The sequence below is a fragment of the Lissotriton vulgaris genome, chromosome 3_1 (assembly GCF_964263255.1).
Source record: "Lissotriton vulgaris chromosome 3_1, aLisVul1.2, whole genome shotgun sequence".
NCBI lineage: Eukaryota > Metazoa > Chordata > Amphibia > Caudata > Salamandridae > Lissotriton > Lissotriton vulgaris.
The window spans coordinates 1108413048-1108437249 of NC_141689.1; the positions used below are offsets into that span (position 1 = coordinate 1108413048).

Sequence of the window (24202 nt, forward strand, 5' to 3'; positions counted from 1 at the left end):
TTAGCTTCCTTTTGACATATTATAGGAACGCTTTTAATCCATTTCGGTCTAAGAGACATTTGATGTTCCAGGTGAGTGCAGTGAAATTAGCATTTTGATCTGAATGATTTATGGTTCGTGCTGAGTGGTCATGTAGGCATCATGCCCTTGACCGAATCTGTAGTAGTGAGTTGCTGGGCCATAATGGATTGATAATATGGTGTGTAATAGGTGTCCCTTAAGCACAAACTACAATAAAAATGTTAAAGCAAAATACAACATAACAACCCTTCTTTTCTCAACTCCCTCCACCCCACACTTCCCCCCAGGCGCATCTGTCGGCCAAAAAACACATAAAACCAAAACCGTTAACCCAGGTTGTCGAGACTGTAGAGATGGACCACCAATAACGAAGAATACATGCTCAAGGCGGTCGGCCAAATGACTCAGGTTGCTAGACTAAGGGGGGCTTCAGAGGATCTGCTGTTCCAGAGGGACTCCTGGGTGGTCAGTAGTTCCTCAGGCCTGCTGAGCGCAATTCCAGGTGAGGCCTGCATCTGTATCCACCTGGGGATGGTTGGCAGGGTCCAGTATGTTGGAATCTGATGCACGGTGAGTAGAGCGAGTCAGACCGGTTGGTTCGGAGGTGGGGCACAGGGTCTTTTTCTGGGCCGCCCAGTTCCAGGCTGCCTCAGGTGTCAAAGAAATCGGTACAAGAGTATCACTTTTAGAACGGCAGGGAATATCAGCATGTATTGTAGGTTTATCACCCTCCATTTCTGCTTCACTTAATGATGGAAGGGTTTATGTTTCTGTTGTACATTTTGAGAGTACTCTGGGCAAATCATTGTGTGTGGATTGGAAGAAGAGGTCTCCGACTCTTCGTGCCTCTTGAAGTATGGTGTCCGTATCACGAAAAGTCAGTGTGCAGGCAATGAGTGGTTGAGGAGGTGTGCCCGGCGGAGAATTGTGGGCCAGGGATCGTTCCATTGCAAACCATTGCGAGAGGTGGTCATTTGGGAGCCAGGGTTTCAACCAGGTCTTCCGGAAGATCTCTCTAGAACCAAGCCACCTGCTATCTCCAGGAATCCCAGGTTGTTGTGTCTGGATCTATTTTCTGCATCCTCCGCGTGTGCCTCCAGTTGGGTAGTGGTGAGCCGCAATTTACCGACTGAAGGTTTGAGATAAGTGACATTGTTCTCCAGGGCAAAGACCCTGCCCTCCGTTTCAGTGATTCTGGTAGCTACATGCTGGAAATCTTGCAGGACTAGAGCCATAGGGCCAGATGCATCAAGCATCCATTTTGCGATTCCTTATTAGCGAAAAATAAGGAATCGCTAATAAGGAATGGCAAAATGGAATGCATCAAGCAATCACTACCAAAATAGCGATTCCTTGGAATTCCTTAATTGCGACTCGCAAATAGCGAGTCGCAATTAATGAATGCCTCCCCATTCATTCCTATGGCCCTAGAGGCCCATAGGAATGAATGGGAAGACAATCTCAATTTGCGAATCGCAATTAGCGATTCGCAAATTGAGATTGCGAGTTCAAGGGTGCAGGGGTGTCCAAAGGACACCCTGTTACACCCCTGAATTTGATCTGTGCACATATGTTGCGCACACACATGCCCTTAGGCATGTGTGTGCGCAACATGAAACTTTGAAAAACGCACAAAAGTGCATTTTTCAAAGTTTTTGCAAATTACCATGAAGTTGTACTTCGTGGTAATTTGCGTGCCCTAATAGCGAATTTGCTATTTTTGATACTTTCATGCATTGCGTTTAAGGAATCTCAATTTGAGATTCCTTAAATGCAAGCAATCGCTATTTTGCAAATTCTCTAATTGCGATTTTTGCATTTGGGATGATGCATCCCAAATGCAAAAATTGCACTCGCAAAGGGCCAGATTCTCAGAATCTGGCCCTTTTGCGAGCGCATTTCGCTTGATGCATCTGGCCCAGAGTCCACCCTTACTTCTCCAGTTTTGGTTTCCACTACCTCCTTGAGGCTTGGATTACTTAAAGGATAGCGTTTGTGTCAGTAGGTTCTGCTGTGCGTTGATTCAAGAATCCATCCTCGTGACAACTACCAATGGCCGAATGTGAAGTGGTAAATTTGTCAAGCTTCGTTTAGGCCTGGGATGTTGTCCTTTATTTTAACCCATGGCTCCTCTTCGCACGTTGGTGGACTTGGGAATTCACCAGGGTCTGTCACTGGGCCACTAGTCACCAGGTATGGCTGTGCTGTGCTATGTGGGTGAGGGAATAGTCTGTGCCTATTTTTGTGGATAGTTGGGTATGTATCCTTGGAAGCTAGAGCGACACAGAGTGGATGGGGCCTGCCCATCTGGGGGACTGAAAAGTTGCATTTAAGAAGGCCTGGGGATCAGTGGAGGGCTCTCTAGCAGTGTGTCGAGGTATACGATAGAGAACACTCCCAAGATATTGGCCCTTCGTATGAGACCAACTGTCCAGGTGCGGCTCTGACTCTGCTTTCCAGTGGGCCGAAGGGTGTGCCAAGGCAGTGTGGTGCTGTATTTAAGATCTCACAACGGTAATGCAAGAAGTGTTATCCAGGAGATGGCCCTGGTAAAGAAGAGAGGTGTTGTGGCCCGCCTCGGCTGTGTCCCAGTGTCACTGGGTTTGGGACCCCCTGCCGCAACCTAGTGTTACAGGCTCAGTGTGCTTGTCTGCAGAATTCCTCTCTCTGTTGTGATTTCAAAGTATGGCTCCCATCGGAGACCAGGAACTGGGAGAGGAGGGAGGAAGTATGATGTCCTGCCCTGGCAATGCCCCACTGTCACAGGATGTGGGGGCCTACTGCCGCTGCACAATGTTTCCAGCCAAGGGGCTGCCTTGCCGGGCCAAGCCACAGTGCCCCCCTCTTAGAAACCAACCTTGGACCCAGAGCCCAACGGAGGGAAGACCAAGGGAGGGGAGTGGTTTCCAGGCCTACCGCCTCCAGAGTGCAGTTCTGCTGTCTCTTGGGATTGCCCAATGGCAAGCAGGTGTCCCCCAGGGGACCAGGCATGCAGTTTTGTATGCTATGGGGGTTGCTATGCCTTCACCGTTGCTCAAGGATAAGGCTCCCCTTCAGGCTTACTGTTCTGGGTTGTGGGATCTCTGGGCGCTGACACATCACCTACTACATGCATTTCCACCTCAAAAACACAAGCTGTCATCTCATGCAGTGGTCTTTCCCTGGAGCTGCTCCATGAAAACTATGACATGTTTCATTCTGAAAGATCACTAAACAGTTGTCAATGCTATGTTGAATCCTTACAGTGACACCGTAGACAGCATTGTCAACAGCATTAGACTACTCAAGCTAAGTACTTTATCTAAAAACTTTATACTGAAAAGCAAGCAGCCTTGCTTCAACGATTTCCTTGTAAACAAATGAAGTCTAATTTCAAACACTAAAAATTCTTGAGTTCACTCCAAATCACCAATGCTTCATATTAAGCTTAAAGTTTTAATGAAAGACAGCAAACAAGCCTTTTCCTCCCCAAAAGCGTGTTATTTTGTAAGAACAGAAACCATCCCACTCCTAATCCTGCTCCTTTTCTGTTTTAAGTGTATCTACATTATTACTAGGTGTTTTGGAAACTACTTAATTAGCTTCTAACTGCAACCAATGTATATAGTTCTTCAATAGCAGAGTTCAATCCCATAGAGACACCATCATTTCCGCACAGTTTTCATTGGTACCTCTCCCACCCAAAAGTATGACTAGATGGGCACTATGACGGCCATGCCTTCAGAAGATTTCTTAATCGTGATAAAGCATCCTATCCCTGCTGTCAAATTCACAGACACTCTCCTAGTTTACATCATAATTTTAAACCTCCATAAAACCTCAAACGTTTTACTTATTAATTAATGCATTAATTACTCAAGGAACCTTTCCATATCCTCTAAAAATGGGATAGATTACTTCAGCCCTAAAACAAAACAAATCGTGGCCTAACATTTTGGTCATCTTATGACAAGTCTCCAAACATCCCTGGCAAGGTAAAGTATTAGAAAATGTCTCTTCCCAGTTGGCTAGCTACTTTGACAATAATCACGTTTTGGCAGACTACCAATTGGGCTTTCACCAAGGCTGTAGCACTGAAAGGGCCTCTCCTCAAAATTTAGCTGATGTTCATTGCGCATTAGATTAGTGAGATTCCTTTCTAATGGTTATCCTGGATTTATCAGTAACCTCCATCACAGAGAGCTGCTTTAGACTGCTTAAAACTCTGGAGAACTGAATGAGATTTTAAGAACCAGTTTTGAGATGGGTCTTCCCTTTTTTTCTGTTCCGTCGTTTTGAATTGGTATAGATAGGGGGTGACACCTCTGGGATGGTGACAATGCCATGTGGTGTCTTTCAAGGTTCAATATTGGTTAAACACTGTTCAACTTATACTTTGAACCAAGGGGCTTGATATTCAAGGGTTTGGGAATTTCCACTCATCATCATGCAAATGACATAACCATGTATAAATAAAATCTTCATTAAATGATGTACTCCTATTTCATTCCTGCAACTGGAAACTCCAACAGTGGATGCTGGATAGCTTCTTTGTTATTTAGCCTGCAAACACATGCTTTCACATCGCCTCTAAATGCTATAATAAGTTTTAATACAGATGTCTAAACAAACCCAAAGCCAACAGAGTTTGTCCCTCAATTGCCTAATCAGTTAAATCTCTTGGATTTAGTTTTGACACTTTTACTTTCCCTCGTCCGTTACATTATATAAACAGAGTTGCTCAATACTCTCACTTCAGCCTTCCTTTTAAAAAGAAAATTGAGCATTTGCTTGCTTACACTAACCCAGCAGTAGACTGTAGTCCACTCTTTGATGATCTCTTAATTTCACTTTATCAACCCCATTTTCGTGGGCTTCCTCAGCCATGCATGGATCCACCAAAAGATTTTCTCTGTTCAACAGCAAAACTCATTTGTCTCAAGGAAGAATGATCACCTCTTTCATTACTTCTGAAGCTACATTGACTTCCCAGTGAGGTGAGGAAAACATACTTAATATTCTGTAGTGCATCTAAGGGAATCAAGCTACAAAGGCCAATTTACCTCCACAATCTTTGAAATATCTCTTGTGTCCAATGTGGCCTCAGAAGACATCTGTCCTAATAGAAACATCATGACTCAGCAAGTAGCAGGTCAAACATCAGACATTTACAGGGGGAGCAACAGACTTGGGGAACTCGTTGTCGACCAATATGTGATGTACCCGTCCTTCTTTCTTTTGAAAAGTCATTAAAAACTTGTCTTTTTGGGGCTACCCAAACTGTGTCTACTATCCTCTTATATCCCCTGTGTTGTTTATATTCTTGTTTGCCACTCATTTGTCACATGTGCCTTTTTTGCTCAATAGCACTATAGAAAACAAGAAATAAAAATTGGCTTTAGGGGAGCTACCAGAGCATCACCGCCATGTGGTTCAAGTTCAGGAGTTTAGCACAAACGTAATAGTGAGTCAAGACATCAGTTCTTTTACCTTAGTTCCTCAAAGCCATTACCAGCTATCGTGGAAAAAGAACGATTTCTCCTTAGTTTTGAACCTCTAACAAAGGTTAAATGAACTATTGATCTTACGTTTCCCTAGCTTAAGAATATTGTATTTGCTGTTTTTTTCTTCTGCTGAGTAGTTACGTCATCGCACCAAATTGCAAGTTGATGTTTAGAAAAAATTGCAATTTTGCCAAAATGCAGTTTGGAGCTACCTTGCCATGTGCTGCCATAGAATGACTCCCCTTTCTGCATGTTCATCATTGTATTCCATTTAGGTTTACTTTCGGACTGTCGAGCTTGTACAAGAGCCTGTACCTGGATCCCCTGGACTTAGTTTCTACTTTAAAATTAATGGAATTCCAATTTTCATCAAGGGTTCTAACTGGATTCCAGCTGACTCCTTCCAGGACAGAGTAACCTCAGGAGTGTAAGTCCTTGCTGACTGATTTTTATTGGTAATTCTTTATTCTGCTGGTTGTGTTATTATCCTCTATCAATTATATTTGTTATTTTTGTTCTCTTCTTCCATGTCATCGTCTTTCAGTGAAATGGCATACCACCAGCAACCTGGTAGGATGTAGCTTCTGCTCATACTCCAAAACCAATACCATCTTTACCATTTTTCTCTCAAAGAAATCACTGCAAACACCACTGTGCCCGGATGGTCTAGATTAGAATATAAATAAATTCCTCCCATTATTTACCTAGAAGATTGAGGACAAGACTTAAGTCATGCAGTTCCTCAGTAGGGCCCCATTGAGGGCCAGACCAGAAACTGAGGCCTTCAGAGAGGTACGAGGACAGTACCTTGATTATCTCAACCCCTCTCCTTTGCAGTGGAATACCAGATGGGACCAGGAGGCAATGTTTGCTGCCGTTGGAGATCAGCTTCATAGGGCTTACTACTGGAGAAGGCAGGGGGCGCTTGTTGCCTAAGGTGACCCCCTTGTGAAGTTTGCAGCCTGGGCAGCACAGTGGCAATAGGCTGCAGCAATTCAGACCTGCCCCGGGTGGGCTCTAGAGTCCCAGGTACACTGAGTGTGGTGATGTTGTGGACCAGGCCAAGTGTCTGCATAAGAAATAGCAGATGAGTGTTGGGCCAGGAGGAAGTGGGCCGGGACTTGGTGTTACAACGAGGGCGGACCCGCAACGCTGGCCGTTTCTTCTTCTCCGGCCATGGTGCAGCCAAGGGCGCCCCTCCCTCTTCGGGGGCGCCGTGGTACAGGAGCGCGGCCCTCTGTGGCCATTTCAACGGCGTTGCGGAAAGCATCCGCGATGCCTGTTGGTTTTCGGGCACGTCGCATACTTGCACGGCAGTCCATCTGATTCCTGAGGCACGTTGGGACAATACACCCACCTAGTGTGGGCGTCTGGTGATTTCCCCTTCCTTGGGGCCATATTGTTGCTCTCCTTTTCACCTTGCTCCCAGAAGGCAATAGGGGAGGGCTACTTACCTTCCTAACATGGCGATCTTTCTGTAATGCACTTCACTCTTTTCCCTATCCAAGATGCGACACCTCTCATTCATGTTTTGTCACTTCCTGTTCCTGTATGTCACTTCCTGTTTTTTCTGTATTTAAGGGATCAGAACCTTTCCTTCCTTGTGTTGCAACACTCCTTGTTCCTGCTGGTGTGTCCTCACTCCTGTTAGTTCCTGCTGGTGTGTCCTCGCTCCTATTGGTTCCGTGGCTTCTCTGTTGGTGATTCCTTTCTTCCGTTGGCGCTTATCTTCCCCCTTGCCCCTTCTGCTCCAGCTTGTCTTCTCCTGGTTCCTTTTTCGGCTCCTGGTCTTCCAGTGTTTTCTGGCTCCTTGTCTTCTCCTTCATTCCTGGAGTTTCCTCATCAACTTCAGAGGTATTTTCCCTCCATCGTTTTCCTCTCGGGACTCCTTCTTGAGGGCCTTGGCTGCTTAGGCTTTCAATGTTGGCAGTACCGTGGCTACCAGAAGGGGTCCCCCCTATCTTGGCCAAACCAGGACTTACAAGAACCAAAACTGGGAACCGTCCCAACGCCTCGAGACTTGTAAGAAAGACCCTAAACCTGACACTTGGGGCTCGGAGAACGTGGTACTTGCAGCCATAAATGAGTGAGTGACCCACTTGGCCAAAGGGGGTACCCCCTGATAGCGGCACGGTCAGTGTGAGTTCAAGGGCCAAGAAAAGGAGTCCAGGGGGTGCCGGGCCTACTAACACGATTGCCCGACAGAGACACGACTGATCGTACTAGCTGAGCACAGGCGACCAGGGGTGGCTTAAATCTGGAGGAGCTTGTAGCTGTTCTGCAATGCATGCCGCAATGGGGAAAGATAAACCAACTAAGCTGTCATAAACAAATAAAATAGTGAACTACACCCATGTCATCCAACTGTAAGTCCGGTGTCTGAATGAGATTTCAGAGTGGGTAGCAGGGGGAGCGTGCCCTAACATTGAAGGACCTGATGGCAGCAATCAATGGCTCAAGAGTCAAGAAGATGTTTAAAATTAATTCAGTGGCTACTGACCTTAACTTTCCCTGCACGGTTCTTCAGAAGGTTGCAAATAGGGTCACTGAGACGGAGGGCATAGTCTCAGTGCTCCAATGTAAGGTAAAGGAGATGAAAGAGACAGTACCTAAATTGTCCAAAGTGTTTGCAAAACTAGAGGACTGAGTGGAGGCCTCAGAGGGCAGGTGCAGACGAAATATTCTGTGCTTCATAGGGTTTCCTGAAAAGGTGGAAGGTCCATCAGTGGAGCTGTTCTTGGAAACCTGGATTATGAAGGAACTGCGACCCATGTCATTGTCAAAATTCTTTAACATTGATCAGGCGCACAGAGTGCTGGTCCTGCCGTCGGGGGAGCCCCCTAGGACTATCATTGCACGAATGTTCAATTTCAGGGACCGTGATATTATATTGCAACATGTTCGGGTCTATGGCCCACCACAGTTCAAAGGGAATAGCATCTGTTTTTTCGGACTACACCAAACGAGTGCAGAATCTGCATAAAAAAGTTGTCAGTCAAGTGGTTGCATCGGAACCTAAGACTGAAGTACAGTTTAATATTCCATGCTAAACTGACGGTCGTGTTTGATGGAAGGACACTTTTTCTGCACACCAGAGGAAACCAATGATTGGTTAGACACGTGGAGGCTCTCTAAGCTGAGATACCCTAGGAGGACGGAATCGCGGGGCACGGTACAACAGAAGGCAAGAATGAAGCGGGTGGATCATGTCGTCAGTAAACCAGAGCTACTCACAACTGCTGGGTTGCATAGTGGTTTCCCCCGATAGGACCCTGGTGGAAAAACAGAGGTGGTGCGGGACATCAGACTCTCATTTACAAGGCATACATACGGGGGGCCTGGGTTTAGGCAGTGATACCACTGATGGAGCTCCTGGTCTGATTGATCGGGTCTCTGGGTGAGGGTGGAGGAGGTTAAGGTCATCGAGTGCTGCCTTGTATAGGGTTGCGATTCTGTGGATTGATGCTGCTTGGGGTAGCACTGTACGAGAAGGCAAGAGCAAGGAATGGTGGGGTGTCCAAAAAGTATTAATGTATGTCCGAGTCTTGAGTAAAATTTGTTTGCTGGTGGAGAGTAGCGGCCCTGATGCCGGGGGTGAGGGTGTTGCCACGCCCTCTGGTGAGAGGACTTCTAGCGTAACACAAGCACTAGTTAGGGAGAAGATCATTGATCTTAGTGGGTGGGGATGGGGTTGTGGATGTGTTACTACAAACTACCAGTCGCAGTGGTGGGATTATTTCATGTGCTGCCTGAGGGAGGGTGGGGGAGAAGGGACATCTATATTCTGTTAAAGTTGAGTTTCAGAGGAAGTTGGAATGCTCTTATGTGATTTTTTTTCATTGTATCGGAAGTGCCAGGAAGTGATGAGGGTCTTATGGTTCAAACAGGGATCAGCAATGGGACGAAGGATGATGCTACTCAAATTAGCAATGGCAAGTAATGCCACTAAAATTTTGACATGGAATGTCATAGGACTCAGTCGGGTGGAGAAGAAAAGGAGGTTGCATGCATACATGAATCACTAAGGGGTCTCAATATCCTTCTTGCAGGAGACAGGTGTGGGGCGAATGCATACAGGCACTATGACATAGATGGAGGAGTCACCTTTGCTCAACTGTGTACTGAATGGGGTGCTGGAACATGATGCATCTAAGCTTCATATGAAACCAGCACTGACTTGGATCCTGTCATGGTCAGTGAAACTTTGATGTATTATTTCAGTGAGAACTGGGGAAGTGCTAGTAGTAGAGCAATGGAAAGGGAAGCCCTGAAGATGGTACTCAGCGGGGAAATCATGAAAACCATGTATGAGGTCAGGAAGCAATTGGAGGCAACCTGGATAGCCAGGAACGTAAACTGAGTGCACTCGAAAATGAGTTGCTCAAAACCCGGACAGACTCCCAGAAGGGCAGCAATGTAAAGGGGAACTCCTGGCAGATTGGAGTAGGTTGAACAAATTTGTGTATAGGTCCATTCAACAGCGTTTCCATGCTGGGGGAGATAAAGTGGGAGCGTTGTTGATTCAGTTGGTTAACCAAGCACCATGTCAGGATCCACTGATGTCTAAAAAAGGCATGAGTGAGAAACTGGTGTGCACTTAACAGGCCATACACGCCATGTTTGCGGTTCATCTCCGACACATCTATCAGCTGTGGCCCGCCGGGGATGTAGTTGGGGGGGGGTGTGCTAATATCTATGGGATGCACCAATGAAGAGATTGGAAGCGGAAGATATAGACAACCTAGGGTCGCCATTAGCCGGATATAGTAGCGGCCATATATTGCCTCAAAACAGAGAAGGCACCTTGAGGGGGACGGGATACCAGTGGAGCTCTATCAGAGGCACGCCGGAGTAGTGGTGAAAACATTGCTGGAAGTCTATTATGAGGCACTAGAAGTGTGGCGACTGCCGGACTCAATGCGTGAGACACTAGGGGTGACAATGCCAAAGCCGGGTAAGGATCCGGCGGAGCCGTCATCATACGGCCCATTATCAATGATGAACATCGATGTAAAGAAGACAGTAAGGTGCTGGAAACGCACCTGTTTAGTCACCTTCCCTCGCTGATCCACTTGGACCAGTGTGATTTAGCCTGAAATAAAACACCCTTTGTAATATCAGGCGACTGGTGCATTTTTACCACCCGCCGCTTTTGGAATAAGACACCTATACCCTAGCATTCCTGGATATGAAACAGGCGTTCGATTCGGTGAAATTATAATATTTGTGGATAGTACACGACAAAGTAGGGTTGGGTCGTAAATAGCCTGGGTACGACTTTTGCATACCGAACCGGGGGTGAGAATCAGGATGGGAGACAGGGTTTTCCACTGTCGCCTCTTCTGTTCGCCTTAATGATAGTTACTTACGGGTATTCTTCAGAGGGTGATGGGAACCTGGGGTATCCATGTGAGAGAAACATGGCCTGTACTATCAATGTACACCAATGATGCCCATACTATTGGGGCAATGCACAAATTAAGGGACATCTTAGGGTTCCATGTAAATTGTGACCGGACCTCCCTCTTCCCCTCAGGGGAGTTGAGCGGAAAATCGTTGGACAAACTCCCAGCGTCAGAATTTCCATGAGAGACTGCAGGTATGCAGTATCTGGGAACTAGAGTTGTGCAGAACGAATCGGACACGACAACCATAAACATGCAGTGGGTAGTTGATGGCCTGACTATTCAGGTTTTGAAAGACATTGCCCTTGTTTTTGATGGGCACAGGGGCCTTGATCAAAATGGTGCTGGTGCCAGTAAACCTGTACACATTGCAGGGCTCGCGGTATAAGATCCTGCTGCGGTACTTGACTGAGATTGATAAACTAATTACTGAATTGCTGTGAGCTGGGAAGCGGGCAAGGGTTGTGCACAGTACCCTTACATGGACTTGGAATAAGGGTGGTCTTGAGTTGCCGGTTGTGGAGGCATACTGCATGGCAGTGAACTTGCAAAATATGTGAAAAAGACAATTACTAGGCAATCATAAAGCAATGCATATAAATGTGCGGAAGGTTTCGCTTGGAAACAGTACACTAAATTGACCAAAATCTGTTGTGAATTTTATTTAATAAAATAATTTTTTTACATAAAAAGTTAAAAACCAACACAGGGATAAATCATCTATGTCAAACATACATACTATTCATAAGTGTCATCACATAAGCAAAGCATTATACATAAAAACTTGGTGTTATACATATATACATCAGTATATTTAATCTATTGGACCAATTGCTATTAAAGTAGTTGGTCCTGATGCAGAGATTTGTAGTACTTGAAGATTTAGAGCCTTTGTTTACAACCTCCAAAGACTGTCTGGTAGAAGGAACTAGCAACTGAGTGTGGGACCTGGATATTTTGAACTATTAATATAGAGTGCCTTATCTTAGACAAGTGTTTTGACCTAGATTAAACTTAAGTACACTTTATCTACTCCCCATCCAGCATGTCTTCAGAAGCAGAGCCACAGATTTAAAATACTACTCTTCAGGTAACAGACGATCTTTTGACTTTATACATGCACTAGCACTGTTTACTACAAAGGGGTAACTGTACCATTCTATGCTCTTCTAAGTTTTATCACACGAACGCCATCTTCACACAACCTGACTTTCCCTCACCTTCCTCCAAGAGGAGGAGGATAGCTCTGCATGCCCCTTACTATACTCTGTACTGGTTACTCATCCAACTAGATCCTTGATACCAGGAGTGCCCTCTTCATCATTAATTTACAATTCTTGATTATCATAATTGTGCTCTGCTCTTTATCATCTCATGCGAACACCTAGATAGGCTCATCTTGAAGAAAAGGAGGCAGCACTTCAACGATGTTATGAACTCAATCAAGTTATGGTCTCCCTATTCTGCAATTTGCCCACCTCTTAACTCTATTCTTCATTTTCATTTTGTTGTAAAATTTTCCTATTTTATGTATACGCACACATGTACACACACGCACAACACCCTCCCTGCCCATAATCACAATGATGCCGTTAGTGTGTTAATCATGAATCACTGTGGTTTGATGTGGAAGACATAAAACTTTGAGTATTAAAAGATGCTAAAAGTTTCTGATGGCTATTTCTAACTGCAGATTCATAACAGTTTGAAAATCTCCAGGTGCCAGACTTGCTCTGGAGAATTTATTTCAGTAGTTCTTCTGTATGCCAATAGGGGGTATCATGTGGCCCTGCACTGGCTGTATACTACCCCAGAAGAGACGGAGCAAAGCTGCATACCAGTGCCATCCCTGTGAGCTGATGTCAGTTTTTTCCTTTGAATTCCTTGTGACAGAGTTCTGAAACTTTTCTCCCAACTTTATAGATCTTCTGATGGTTTTGAAATTCTACCAGAAAAGGTTGCTAAGGAACTGTGTCCTCTCTGAAAACAATTGCCCTTAGGCCATGCCGAGACTGGCACCTGCAGATGATGGCCAAGTACCCCCACGAGATAAGTTTGTTATACCTGGGCTTTGGTCATGACTTTGGTTGTCTAATCAATTTGCTCTGATGCACCCAAAGTCGATTTGAGACCTGGAGGTTAAGCTGTACCTCGCGAAGCCTAAGAAGTTACAGCCTTCACACAGGCCCGCTCCTAATCATTCAATTCAAATTTTATTGTTTGATTACTAAAAACCATCACAAAATGTTAAAACCGTGTAACTCATGTGTACATATAGAAAAGTTTAAAAAGAAAGAAAAAAAGAACCCAGGTTAGTGCAAAAACAGTGCAGTAATCTTCCTATTTAAAAATGGGTTAAAATTAAAAGTTTTCTGCATATTTGTTTGCCTATGTGGTTCAAGGTCTTTGATAACATTACAGTCCCGGGGTAGTTTTAAGTAAGTCTAAAAAAGGGACAAATAAATGTGACAGCTAGTATTAAAAAACTGAAGACAATGTTCAGGTAGGCCAAGCTGAAGGGGCCGGCGGCTGCTAAAATTTTATTACAAAGAGGTGGCGAGGCCAACCGGCGGAAGATTTACTGCCTTCTCTTTCCCCAGCATTTTAGCAGCTCTGATGACCAATTTGGTGAACCGAATGTTCAGCTTTATATTTGCTAGGTTTATAGGCGCTATTATGTCCTGACGACCTGTGCGAGCACCTAGTTTGTTCCACTCCTCTCGCAATAAAGCCCTCCTGTCGTTAAGCAGAGCTGGGTATGTGCATACTATATGCTCCATGCTTTTGGAGTGGTAGTCGCATTCTCTGCATTCGATATTGAGACTGGGGCGCCGCCATTGTGGCAGATGCTTTAAAAAAGGCCACTTGCCCAGCCTTAGGGCCATGAACTTAACCTTCCAAAAGAGTGAGTATGTGCTTGATAGGTAGGGTGACTCAACCCCCGGTTTGTAATCTGAGACAACAGCCCAGGCGTGTTTCCTTCTGGATCGTTTTGCCCTGTCAGAGTGAAAAGACTAGAGCCGAACACTTTGCTTGATTACGGTCTTCAATACCTGTTGTGCTGGGTTTGTTCCCCAATATTCTGTGACTCGGTGTAGCTGTAGGGAGTGGGCCAAGTGGTGCCGATATTTTTGGCTAGATGTGCTGGTCGAGATTTCATTCCAAAGTTTGGCCTCAAGACTGCCGTCCCTGAAGTTGCGCAGTCTGTTGCAGAACTTAATAAACGCGCCAGCCTCAACGCCGTTATGATCTAGCAGGCAAAGTTCTAGTCTGACTTGTGCTGGGGATGAAGACTTCGGCAGGTGCCATGGTTGTTTAAAGATTCTGGTGGTTGATTTGTTTAATAGGATGCTTGTTGTTCCCATTATAATCTCATGTCCGTATGATAAGGAATTGGTTATCTTGGTCTTCATCACCTTGAGCAGTGGAGTTAGGCTTGGTCCTAGTAAATGTTTTGAGAGTTTTGCAGACTCAACCTCAAGCGATAGTGCTTTATCCTTGACCACATCTTTTTGTTTAGTGAAGGAACCTCTTGAGTCAAGGAAGTTTCCCAAGTATTTATAGTGTGGCACTGTGTCAAGCTTTTATTGTTGAAAAACCACCTACTTTTCAGCTGCTTGTTTGCTCAAATGAATTATTTTAGCTTTTGACAGATTCAGTTAGAGCAATGTCAAGTGTCAAGAGATTGTCATTTGTGTGGCTCAGTAACACCAGGTCATCAGTGTATAGCAGGTGCTGATGCGGGTTCCGTCCAGTTCAGGCGGGTGGGAGTTAACCTTATCAAGTATGGGGGATAGGTGCGAGATTAACAGGTTAAAAAGAAGGGGCGCCCACACGCTGCCTTTTTTAACACCGCTTTCTGTTTGGATCTTTTTCGAAACATGGGACCTGTCTCCCAACTTTATTCTTATCCAGATTCGTGTGTGGAGTTGGATTATGGCTTGTAAGATGGCGGGGGTATACCTCAGCGCTTTAATTTTTCCCAAAGGCGGCCCGTGGCACCCGGTCAAAAGCCGCCTTGGTCGAGGAAGCAGCAGTATAATTGGATACGACGAACGTGTGCCTTCTCCATCAAAACAGTTAATGTCAGTAGGTTGCTGGTTGTGCCTGAATTAGCTACGAAGCCAGTCTGATTAAAGGGGAGGTGCTGTGTTGATTCACCCCAGTTCTTCCAGTAAAATGCTGGCATAGTATTTGGACTCCATATCAAGAAGGGCAATCATTCTGTAATATTTTGGGTCATTTCTTTTACCACTCTTGTAGATGGGATGAATGATGGCACCTTTCCAGGAATCTGGGATGTGGTTGTTGAGCCTGCAATGGAAAAACATGTCCTGCTTAAATGTTCACTGAAGTGGTTGAATAGAAACTCAGTCCAGTTGTCAGCACTTTTGTTTGTGCTGCTGTGTCCTCTGCCTCCTAATGGGCCTCTGTTCCAGAGGACCAGAATAGCTTTGTGTTGGACTTTTTGCTGGCGTAGACTAACTTCAACCAGAAGTGGTCTGACACTGATTGTTTGTCTCTGTGTACGGATGCCTTGAAAGCTTTTTGAGCTTGCTGAAAGAGATTAAATAGAATTGCATTTCCCGGGCTTTTTCTGGCCCGGCGTAGGGCAGTTTCTTTGAGATTTTAAATTTTTTGTTGCAGATGAAATGCGAAGCTGTGGTGTGTCTTGCCAGGAGTAAGATTTGGATGGAAATTCGTTTAATAAACTGTTCACAAGCGCTTCCCAGCCGTCGATGGTTTGGGCGTCTTTTTCGCATTGTAAATGTAGACAAGCACCGCATTTTCCCGTGACAGTGGGGACAGCTCTGGACATCCATTTCATTCGCCTTAGCTTCTCCGAATAACTGTCTGATATTGTGTGAGCGAGTGCCTGATGGTGAGGCATGTTGAGAGATAATGTTATTATTTGGGGTCGATGGTCACTCTTCCCCTGTACTGCGATGTAATGGCACTAGATTAAGGTGAGCATTTCACTGTTTCCTAATGTAGTCCAGAAATGAATGGGTTCGCCATTGGTTCTTGTCCAGGCCGGGGTGTACCTGTGGATGAGCGACTGTTTATTACTATACACTATATAACTGTTTATTACTATATAACTATTTATATATATATTACTATATACCTATTCTGCTGACTTGGAGGACTGCGTATTTGCCCAATTTAGACGGTCTGAGTCCTGATGGTAGTCTTTGTGTGGCGAGATGTGAGGGGACCGCTGGAAGGATGATCCCTAGGTCCTCAAACTGGTTGTAGAAGAGGTTGGTACTAAAATCTCCAGAGATTAAACAAGGTGTACTGCCATATATGCTTAAGATGTTGCATAATATTTCAGTCAGGCAGTCCAGTTTGGATTTTTTCTCACTGGTGCAAGGAGAAATGTAGACATTTAGCAGTAGTAGCTTGCTTACTGATGTGAAATTTTCGACCACAATGCCAGCGACCCAGTCAACTTCAAATTTTAGCAGTTTGATGCCTCATACATTCTAGTTGATGCCCGCTCCTATTTAAAGATCTAGTCCCAGTCATGAGGGCCTTCCCTAGACTGCTCCCCTTCCTGCTCAAAATCTGTAGGTAAGCCACACTCGAACTCCAAACACAAGTGCAAGAAAGTAAAGTAGGACATAGCCCCATTTTGCTCCAAATAGGAGTGAGTGCATCGATATCTGAGGTCACCTGCCACAGTGACAATGCCCCAGTTAGTCTGTACCTGAATGAGTTCCCCAGGTCATCGTTTACCCCATAGTAGATCAGATCAAAGCCTTTAAGGAGGCCATAATACAAATTCTTTAGTGCCCCTCTTACTCTCTCTCTGATAAGCTTTCAGGCCCCAAGGAGACGCACAAGCTTTCAGTCGGGTCCTTCCTCAACACCCTCTGCCCAATTGGGACTCGTTACAAGACTCGTACTGACCAGACACAAGTTTCCAGTTCTGCCCAAAGGTCCACGCCAGTTTCCACTGCACTGATGCTGGGACATCTCCACTGCCAACAGTCAGTGATCTGGTGCACGAACCAACATTGGTAAGGGCTTGCTCCGTGTCGTGTTGTGAAATAACAAAAGTGCAACCGATTAGCATGACTAGACTGGACTACAGTAACATTCTTCTTCTGGGTGCCAGCAAAGAGGTAACCCGAAAATTTCAAACCATCCAGAACATGGCAGCACGACTACTGTGCAAACTACCCAATACTGCCCCCACCTCCAACTCTCTCCGCACACTTCACTGGCTACGCATTGAAAATCGCTCAAAATTCAAAGCACTCTGCATTATGCACAAAATAAATAACGGTTTGGCCCCACCATATCTCTCATCCCTTGTCCATCAATACTGTCCCCCCGCACTTTGCGTTCATCCAACCAACACCTTTTCTCAGTGCCAAGGATCAGAAAAGCCAGAATGGCTGGTCGTTCCTTTGCTTGGATTGCACCTTCACTCTGGAACTCTCTCCCCCTCCAATTAAGAAAAGAACCCAATTATCTTAGATTTCGCAAACAAGTGAAACATTGGCTATTCAACATGTAAGCTTCCCCCCTCTGCCTTTCCCTCTTTGCTTGATGAGTTAGCGCCGGGAAACCTACGGGTAGCTGAGCGCTTTACAAATTTAAATATAATAATAATAATGCCTCTTGCCTCCAACCTAATCCCACCATCAGCAGAGGCTCCACTTACTTTTGGTTGTGACTGATCATAAACCTGAATCAGGAGCACCCCAAGATACAGATGATGTTGGACAGTGAGATGGTTTGGTTCTCCCTTATTATACTGTTGATACTTCATACATTGATTTACAGAATACCAATGGGTTGGTCACCTCTCCTGAAACAGAGCTTGACTCACCATATTGGCAAACCAACTAGGGAAATTGCCTCATTTGCAGTGGCTATTTCAAGGGCAGCTGAGAAAGTAGAATTGGAGTTACTCTCTGTTGCAACAAAGACTACTGTTTCTCCAACTTGGGTGACCAAAATAGGATCCCTAACTCCTGTTTTACGACACTATCACAGATAGCTTGATGGATATATGGTTGAAACTACACTCTTGTTCACTCATAAGTTGAGAAGTAGACAAGTAACACAGGCCTAAACGTGAGCATATTTCTTTCTAACCAAGCTCTCTACACCAGAAAGTCTTCTTTCACAGGCTTCGGCCAGTAAAAGTAGTCCCACCTCATTTCCGACCAATTCCCCTGATATAAAATGAAAGTAGTCTCAACGTGATATAAAATGAAAGTAGATTGATGCTTTTACCACACAGATATTTTTTTTTACCAGCTTGATGTTATGGTCCATAAATGCAGTCTGCCAATTAGGTCGCTCCATGCATGCCTTATGAGACATGGCCTGCAAGATCTTGTTGGTGGTCCAGAAGTACTATAGGGCCTCCCTGGTTTAGACTATCCATGTTGGGCAGGATGTGGCAAAGTATGTTATCTGTGCAGTACCAGTGTTGTGCTTTGCAGGCGTGACTAAATGAGCTTCCTCAGATTTTTGGCTATGTGCAAGTATCTCTGATAGACATACCTTTTGATGGTTCTAGACTTTTGGTAGAGAAGCTGAAACCTGCACTGAAACAGTTTGAAGACAGTAGGGTCACTGTGTGTTCATTCAAACATTTGACTCATCCTAAGCAAATCTCTGTAATTTCTGAAAATTTACGGGCAATGCTGGGGGTGGGTGGTTGGCAGGGGAGATTGTACCGTATAGTGAACATCCGCGTTCCTAGCTTGCGGTGCAGTAGACAGCCCAGTCCTATCTGGCTGTGAACGTGCCACTGGCAGACATTGCACCGGCCCTCAGGGGCATCAGTTCTCCAACTCCTCACCTCTTGCTACCACAACCACAAAGGCGCTTTGGTTTCTCTTTATCAATTTCAGACCAACCTGTAGGGGGCAGGAGTAATTATTTCCTCCCACATCGGCAGTCCACCACGTCTGTCAGATGGGTCTTACAGATTGTTCAAAGGGGCAACTGCCTACCTTTTATTACCTTCCTACCATTGGTTTCTTCCCCACCAGAATGAATCTTGGAGGAGCCTCTTTCAATTTACTGTAGGAGGTACATCTATTATGGTACCATCAAAAGGGTACCAGACTCAGAGAGGCAAGGGTTATTATTCAGGCTACTTCTGTGTTCTGAAATAAGACAGCAGCCTTAACCCTGTACTGGACCTTCAGCCTCTAAATGTCTTTCTACAAAAGGACAAATTAAAAATGCTCACTTTGGCTTAGATTGTATCTGCTCTAATTCCAGGGAACTGGGTGGTTTCCCTCGACTTGCAGGACACATATTTTGATATAACCGTGCGTCAGTCCTACAGGTATTACTTGTAGTTTAAGGTGGGCCAGGAACACTTTGAATTTTCAGTGCTCCCCCTCAGCCAGCCCCTCAGGTGTTCACGAATGTGATTGCAGTGGTTGCTTCTCATCTTCGAAGGTAGAGAGTTCTGGTATTTCTGTGCTTTGCTGAAGATGTGTTCACCGCAGTCAGTCTTTTTTTGAACCTGTAGCAATGATGCGGTCATCTGTTAAGTGATCTCTCCTTTCGTATATTTTTTTTTTTTAAGGGTTCTCCGATTTTCGTTGAATCTTAACACAAGTGGAAAAAATCTGCTGTGAGGTCTCCTAGGATCAACCTATAACACAACATTTTGCATATAATCTGAATACCCACTGTTATTCAAATTGCCACCCAGTGAGGTTAACGAAATCGATAGACAAACAGGAAAGGATGGGCAAGGACACAATAAACAAAAGAGGAAGAAGGGACTGGAACGCAGCCAAACAGACAAGGAGAGGGGAACGGAGGGAGTGATGGAGGAACCCCTTTCAAAGCCACATTATTTAACGTACTGTGCCTTCCCTGTGCTAGCTTTCTCCTCCAGTATCAAAGTCATATGAGGTATGAATTCAGAGAGTCTTTGTGAGCCAGTCAAATACCCAGAAAAAACTGTCAGTCACCATCTACCACTCCCAACTGCTGCAGGTGAATTTGCACTCTTACCACCACACAGTGTCCAGGAAGGATTGTGCTGGATCCACCTGCGTTACCTCATCCCATTTATTTCCATGATTTACAATGTTTTTACAGGGCTCTCAGAGAAGCTTAACTCGGTAAAGGTAAGGGCACTGAAATCTGGAAAGAGCAGTATACAATCCCTATCCTCCTGGGGGGAATGTTTCATTTCATCTCCAGAACAGAGGCACGAATATCAGGATCTCCCAATCACTATTACCCTACCCCGTCCCCATGCATATGATCAAAGGGCTTAGAAAGGGGACCACATGTCTTTTTTAATCAGTGCCTCAGAGTCCTGCAGATTCAGGGTTTTTAAGAAATGGACTGAATCACCTCTGTCATAGACTTATTAAGAGGCAGTGAAGGAAACCCAAAAACCCTCCCAGATTCCTCACAAAAGTTTACAAAGCTCCTACATATTTCTTCTGCATCACCACTGTGTCCTTGAAGTCTAAGGCGCTTCCGGTTTGGTGGATATCTTGCCTGCCTGACAGGTCAGCAGACCGATGTCCTCCACTCCCCGGGCGGAAGACCTCCTGCAATACTTGGAGATCTCCATCAGGCAAGCAGGAATATTCTCTTTGCCTTCGTGAGCACCATGTTTAATACACCCATATGGCAAATTATTTTGATTTTCAAGAACAAACTCCCAACTGGAGAGTTTGTTATTGAGAAAAAAATATAACAAATATGTTTGCTCCTAGTGCATGGGGACATTTTCTTAGGGTTCCTTTTTGATATATTCAGGCTTTTCTCATGGTCCTGAACAGTGAAAATGTATGTCTGAGCATGTGCTCTAAATGGAAATGATGGTTCGATGTGCGTTAACTGAATGGCTCAATGACAGGCAGGGCGTGGATCAAAGGTTTCTGCCAGAAGAGTGTACGCTGTTGAAAACATGGCACTTCCCAATCTCTATCTAGATTGAGTGTGGGAGCCACGAGTTAGTGCACAGTTTATCTTTCAAACTCTGTATGAACCCTTACTTTCACTTGACCCATGCAGCTCACTACTCTAGGTCTCTACCTGCTCAAGGCAGGCTTCTACTGCTGCTGGGGAGCTTTCTGCCTTTTCCCACTTGCTGGGCTTGGTCATCCCCAAATCTTTTGCCTTCTCCCCACTTGTTTTCTGAATTCTGCATTTCGTTTTTGTAGGCATTAGGACTCTGTGCACTTTGCCACTGCTAAAGTTCTTGTCCTCTCTCCTTTAAATATAGTCAAATTGGAACATTAAATGTACTTATAAGTCCCTAGTGAAGTACTGCCACATGTTCTCAGGACCTGTAAAATAAATGCTACAATTGAGCCTGTTGAACTTACTGTGCCAACCACTAAGTAGCCCTTTAGAACAATTCTCTGGCATGCCATTGCAGCCTGTTTGTGCAGTCGTAAACTGCCAATTCTACCTGGCAATATAAACCTCCTGCCATGCCTGAACCTCCCCTTTTTATATACATATAAATCATCCCTAAGGTAGGCCCTAAACAGCCCATAGGGCAGGATGTATTGTATTTAAAAAGTAGGACGTGTGTTTTTTAGTTTTACATGTCCTTGTAGTGAAGAATTCCCAAATTTGTTTTTCACTACTTTGAAGCCTACTCCTCCCATAGAATAACATTGGATTACATTATTACATTTAATAAGTGCTAAATTCTGATTGGAAATTAGTAGAAATGCAGTGTTTGGTCTCAAACAAATGTTAATTGAAGATCCTCTTCTATGGTAAAGTTGTGTTTGAAGTCATCATTCTGAAAATGCTGCTTTTAAAAGTTGGCATTTTCTTGTCCTAACTATTTGGTACCTGTTGCCTGTTACCTAGGTCACATTACCGTAATTAGTTGGCAGTTGGGGTTTTCCTGGTCATTGAGACAAAGGGGGACCAAGTGCTGGCAGGATCGGCCAGCCTGCCGAGATGGCAGAGGTGGAGCTGTTCCCTGCCCCATTGATATTTCAAAGAGCAGCCTATTGCACACTCACATGTGACACCAGCCTTTTGTCACCCTTGACTACTTGGAGCCTGGGCTGGGGAAGAAATTAACTTTCCAGCACCAGATGTGTGGTAGCCTAGAAGCCCCTTCCCCTTCAAAGGCTGGCACCAGGTATAAATATTGTACCCTCAAACCAACTCTTCAGTTCACTTCTGAACCAGCGGAGAACATTCAAATGGACTGCCTTGTAATCCAGAGGACTACCCTTCTACTTGATGCCTGCCTTATAACCACAGTGGACTACATTGCTGCTTGCCTGCTTTGCTGCCTGATCACAGGACTACCAGACATACTTCAAGGGTGGTTGACTGGCCTCCTTTTCTGAGCTACAGAGACACCACAAGCTCCAACTACCTTGAACCCTTCCACCTGGACCTGAAGTCGGCCTGCCCTCCAAGTGTTGCCCAACCAGCCCTGGACCCTTGGAAGTGATGTTTAAGGTCCCCAAACTGCCAAAACCTGAAACTTGGGACCGCTGGAAATTTCTAACTGAAAAAAATTGTAAAGTCCGAAAGTAGAAATCTTCACTGTAACTCTGTCCAACGTCGCCCTGACAACAACTTATCCTCCTTGGACATCTCTGCTGTCTTTCCCTACTGAACTTTACATTCTCAGGACATTTCTTCAAAATGTCTTTTTAGTCCAGAGGTAAGTCGAGACTGGGCCCAATCCACCTCGTGTAGCTGAACCATACTCCAGCTCATTTGGCCTTACCCCCGGTCTCGCTCAACCAGATACCCACTGTTGGCGCTTTGATCCTTTAGGGTCTATTTTTCACTTAAACTTAAAAAAATTCATAACTCCAGTTCTACTGTTTGGATTTCTTTAATTTGTGTCATTTTATTTATTAAAATGTACCCTATTTTTCCAAATTGGAATGTGATTTTTCTTACTGGTTGTTTGCTGTTATAAATGCTTAGCACAGTGCCTCTCAGTTAAGCCTGTCTGTTTTTGTGCCAAGCTACCAGAGGGTTCATCACAGGTTAATTTAGTAACTTTTTTTGGTTCACCCTGACCGGGATTGTGGTTGTTGCTTGAGAAGGGTCTTCATGCCCCTCAAGCAAAAACCCAACTTCTTACACTACTTCTTCATAGTTGCGCCTAGTGATGCCATCATCTCCTTCATGACCCCTTATATGGGCATCTGCCTATGAGTTCTGGTCCTCCTCACCACTGGCCACCACCTTCTTGCCAGTGTGCGAAGAAGTCCTGTTTCCCCTTTTCAGGTTGTTAGCCTGCCATCATGGAGTCCTGTGGAATTGGAGCACCTTCAAGTAGCAGCGATGGCCCCGCTCAGCTGTGGGATCAACCTTTGGCATGGCCCGGTCCCCCGAAGCCTGGGATTTCATGAACCCTTGTGTATTCCAGATCCATTTAAACTGGTGTTGTCATGCTTTCCCACTCAGATCTCATGCTTCCCGCTATCTGTCACAGATCTTACATGGCACCAAGGCATCCTCCTCTTACCTGGAGCACCACAGCCTGAGAGGCATCATGAGGCCGGTGGATGCCATCTTGGACGCTGCATCAGAAGAGAGACCCTGCCCACTCCCAGTCACCATCCAGGGCCTCACCAACCCCTCAAAGCAAGACTGTCAGGCTCAGCTATTAGTCTGTGGTGTTTTTTTATTGATTATTTCATTCATTTTTTTTTTAAATCTTTGCTTTTATTTGAAGTTTATTTTCCACTTACTCAATTTACACTTTCATTCCTTCTCCAACAGGCTGAAGCGTCTTTTGCAGTCCACAGCTGATGCCAACATGAACACACTGCGAGTTTGGGGAGGAGGAGTTTACGAGCAGGACGAATTCTATGAAATCTGCGATGAACTTGGGATAATGGTAAAAATAATTTTCATCACAACAGCAGATGAATGAGATCTGCATTTGTCAATAATGATGAACTTATGGACCAGAAGTATTTATTTGAGCCATTGTGAAATGTAAAAGATAGTGTTTATAAAGGTTATGCGCTTTCCCATTTTTGTATTGCATGTTCCAACCTAGGCCACACATTGCATGACATAAGCAGAAGTAACTACAAGAAGGGTGAGTTGGTAAACTCCAGACAAGCATATCGCCCATTAGCTCCTTCCCTACTTTGAAATCTCCTTTCTTCCCTTCTTCCCTTCTTTCCTTCCTTTCTCCCTTCCCTTCTTTCTTTCCTTCTTTCCTTCCTTCCTACCTTCCTTCCTTCCTTCCTTCCTTCTTTCTGTAAAATCCTTTGTATTTAATGATCATCGTTTTATAATCTTCACTTGTCTTCACACTTGGTCAGCATGAGG

At 44.9% G+C, this 24202-nt stretch overlaps 1 protein-coding gene across 1 annotated transcript in view; it reads left to right on the forward strand.

Annotated features, from left to right (window-relative positions):
• The window catches only part of MANBA (mannosidase beta), a 399570-nt gene that overhangs the window by 252385 nt on the left and 122983 nt on the right, over nucleotides 1–24202 (forward strand). Inside the window, exons 8-9 of the mRNA XM_086961579.1 lie at nucleotides 5780–5931; nucleotides 23642–23759. Coding sequence (XP_086817705.1) covers nucleotides 5780–5931; nucleotides 23642–23759 — 270 coding nt within the window. The remainder of the gene's footprint in view (nucleotides 1–5779; nucleotides 5932–23641; nucleotides 23760–24202) is intronic.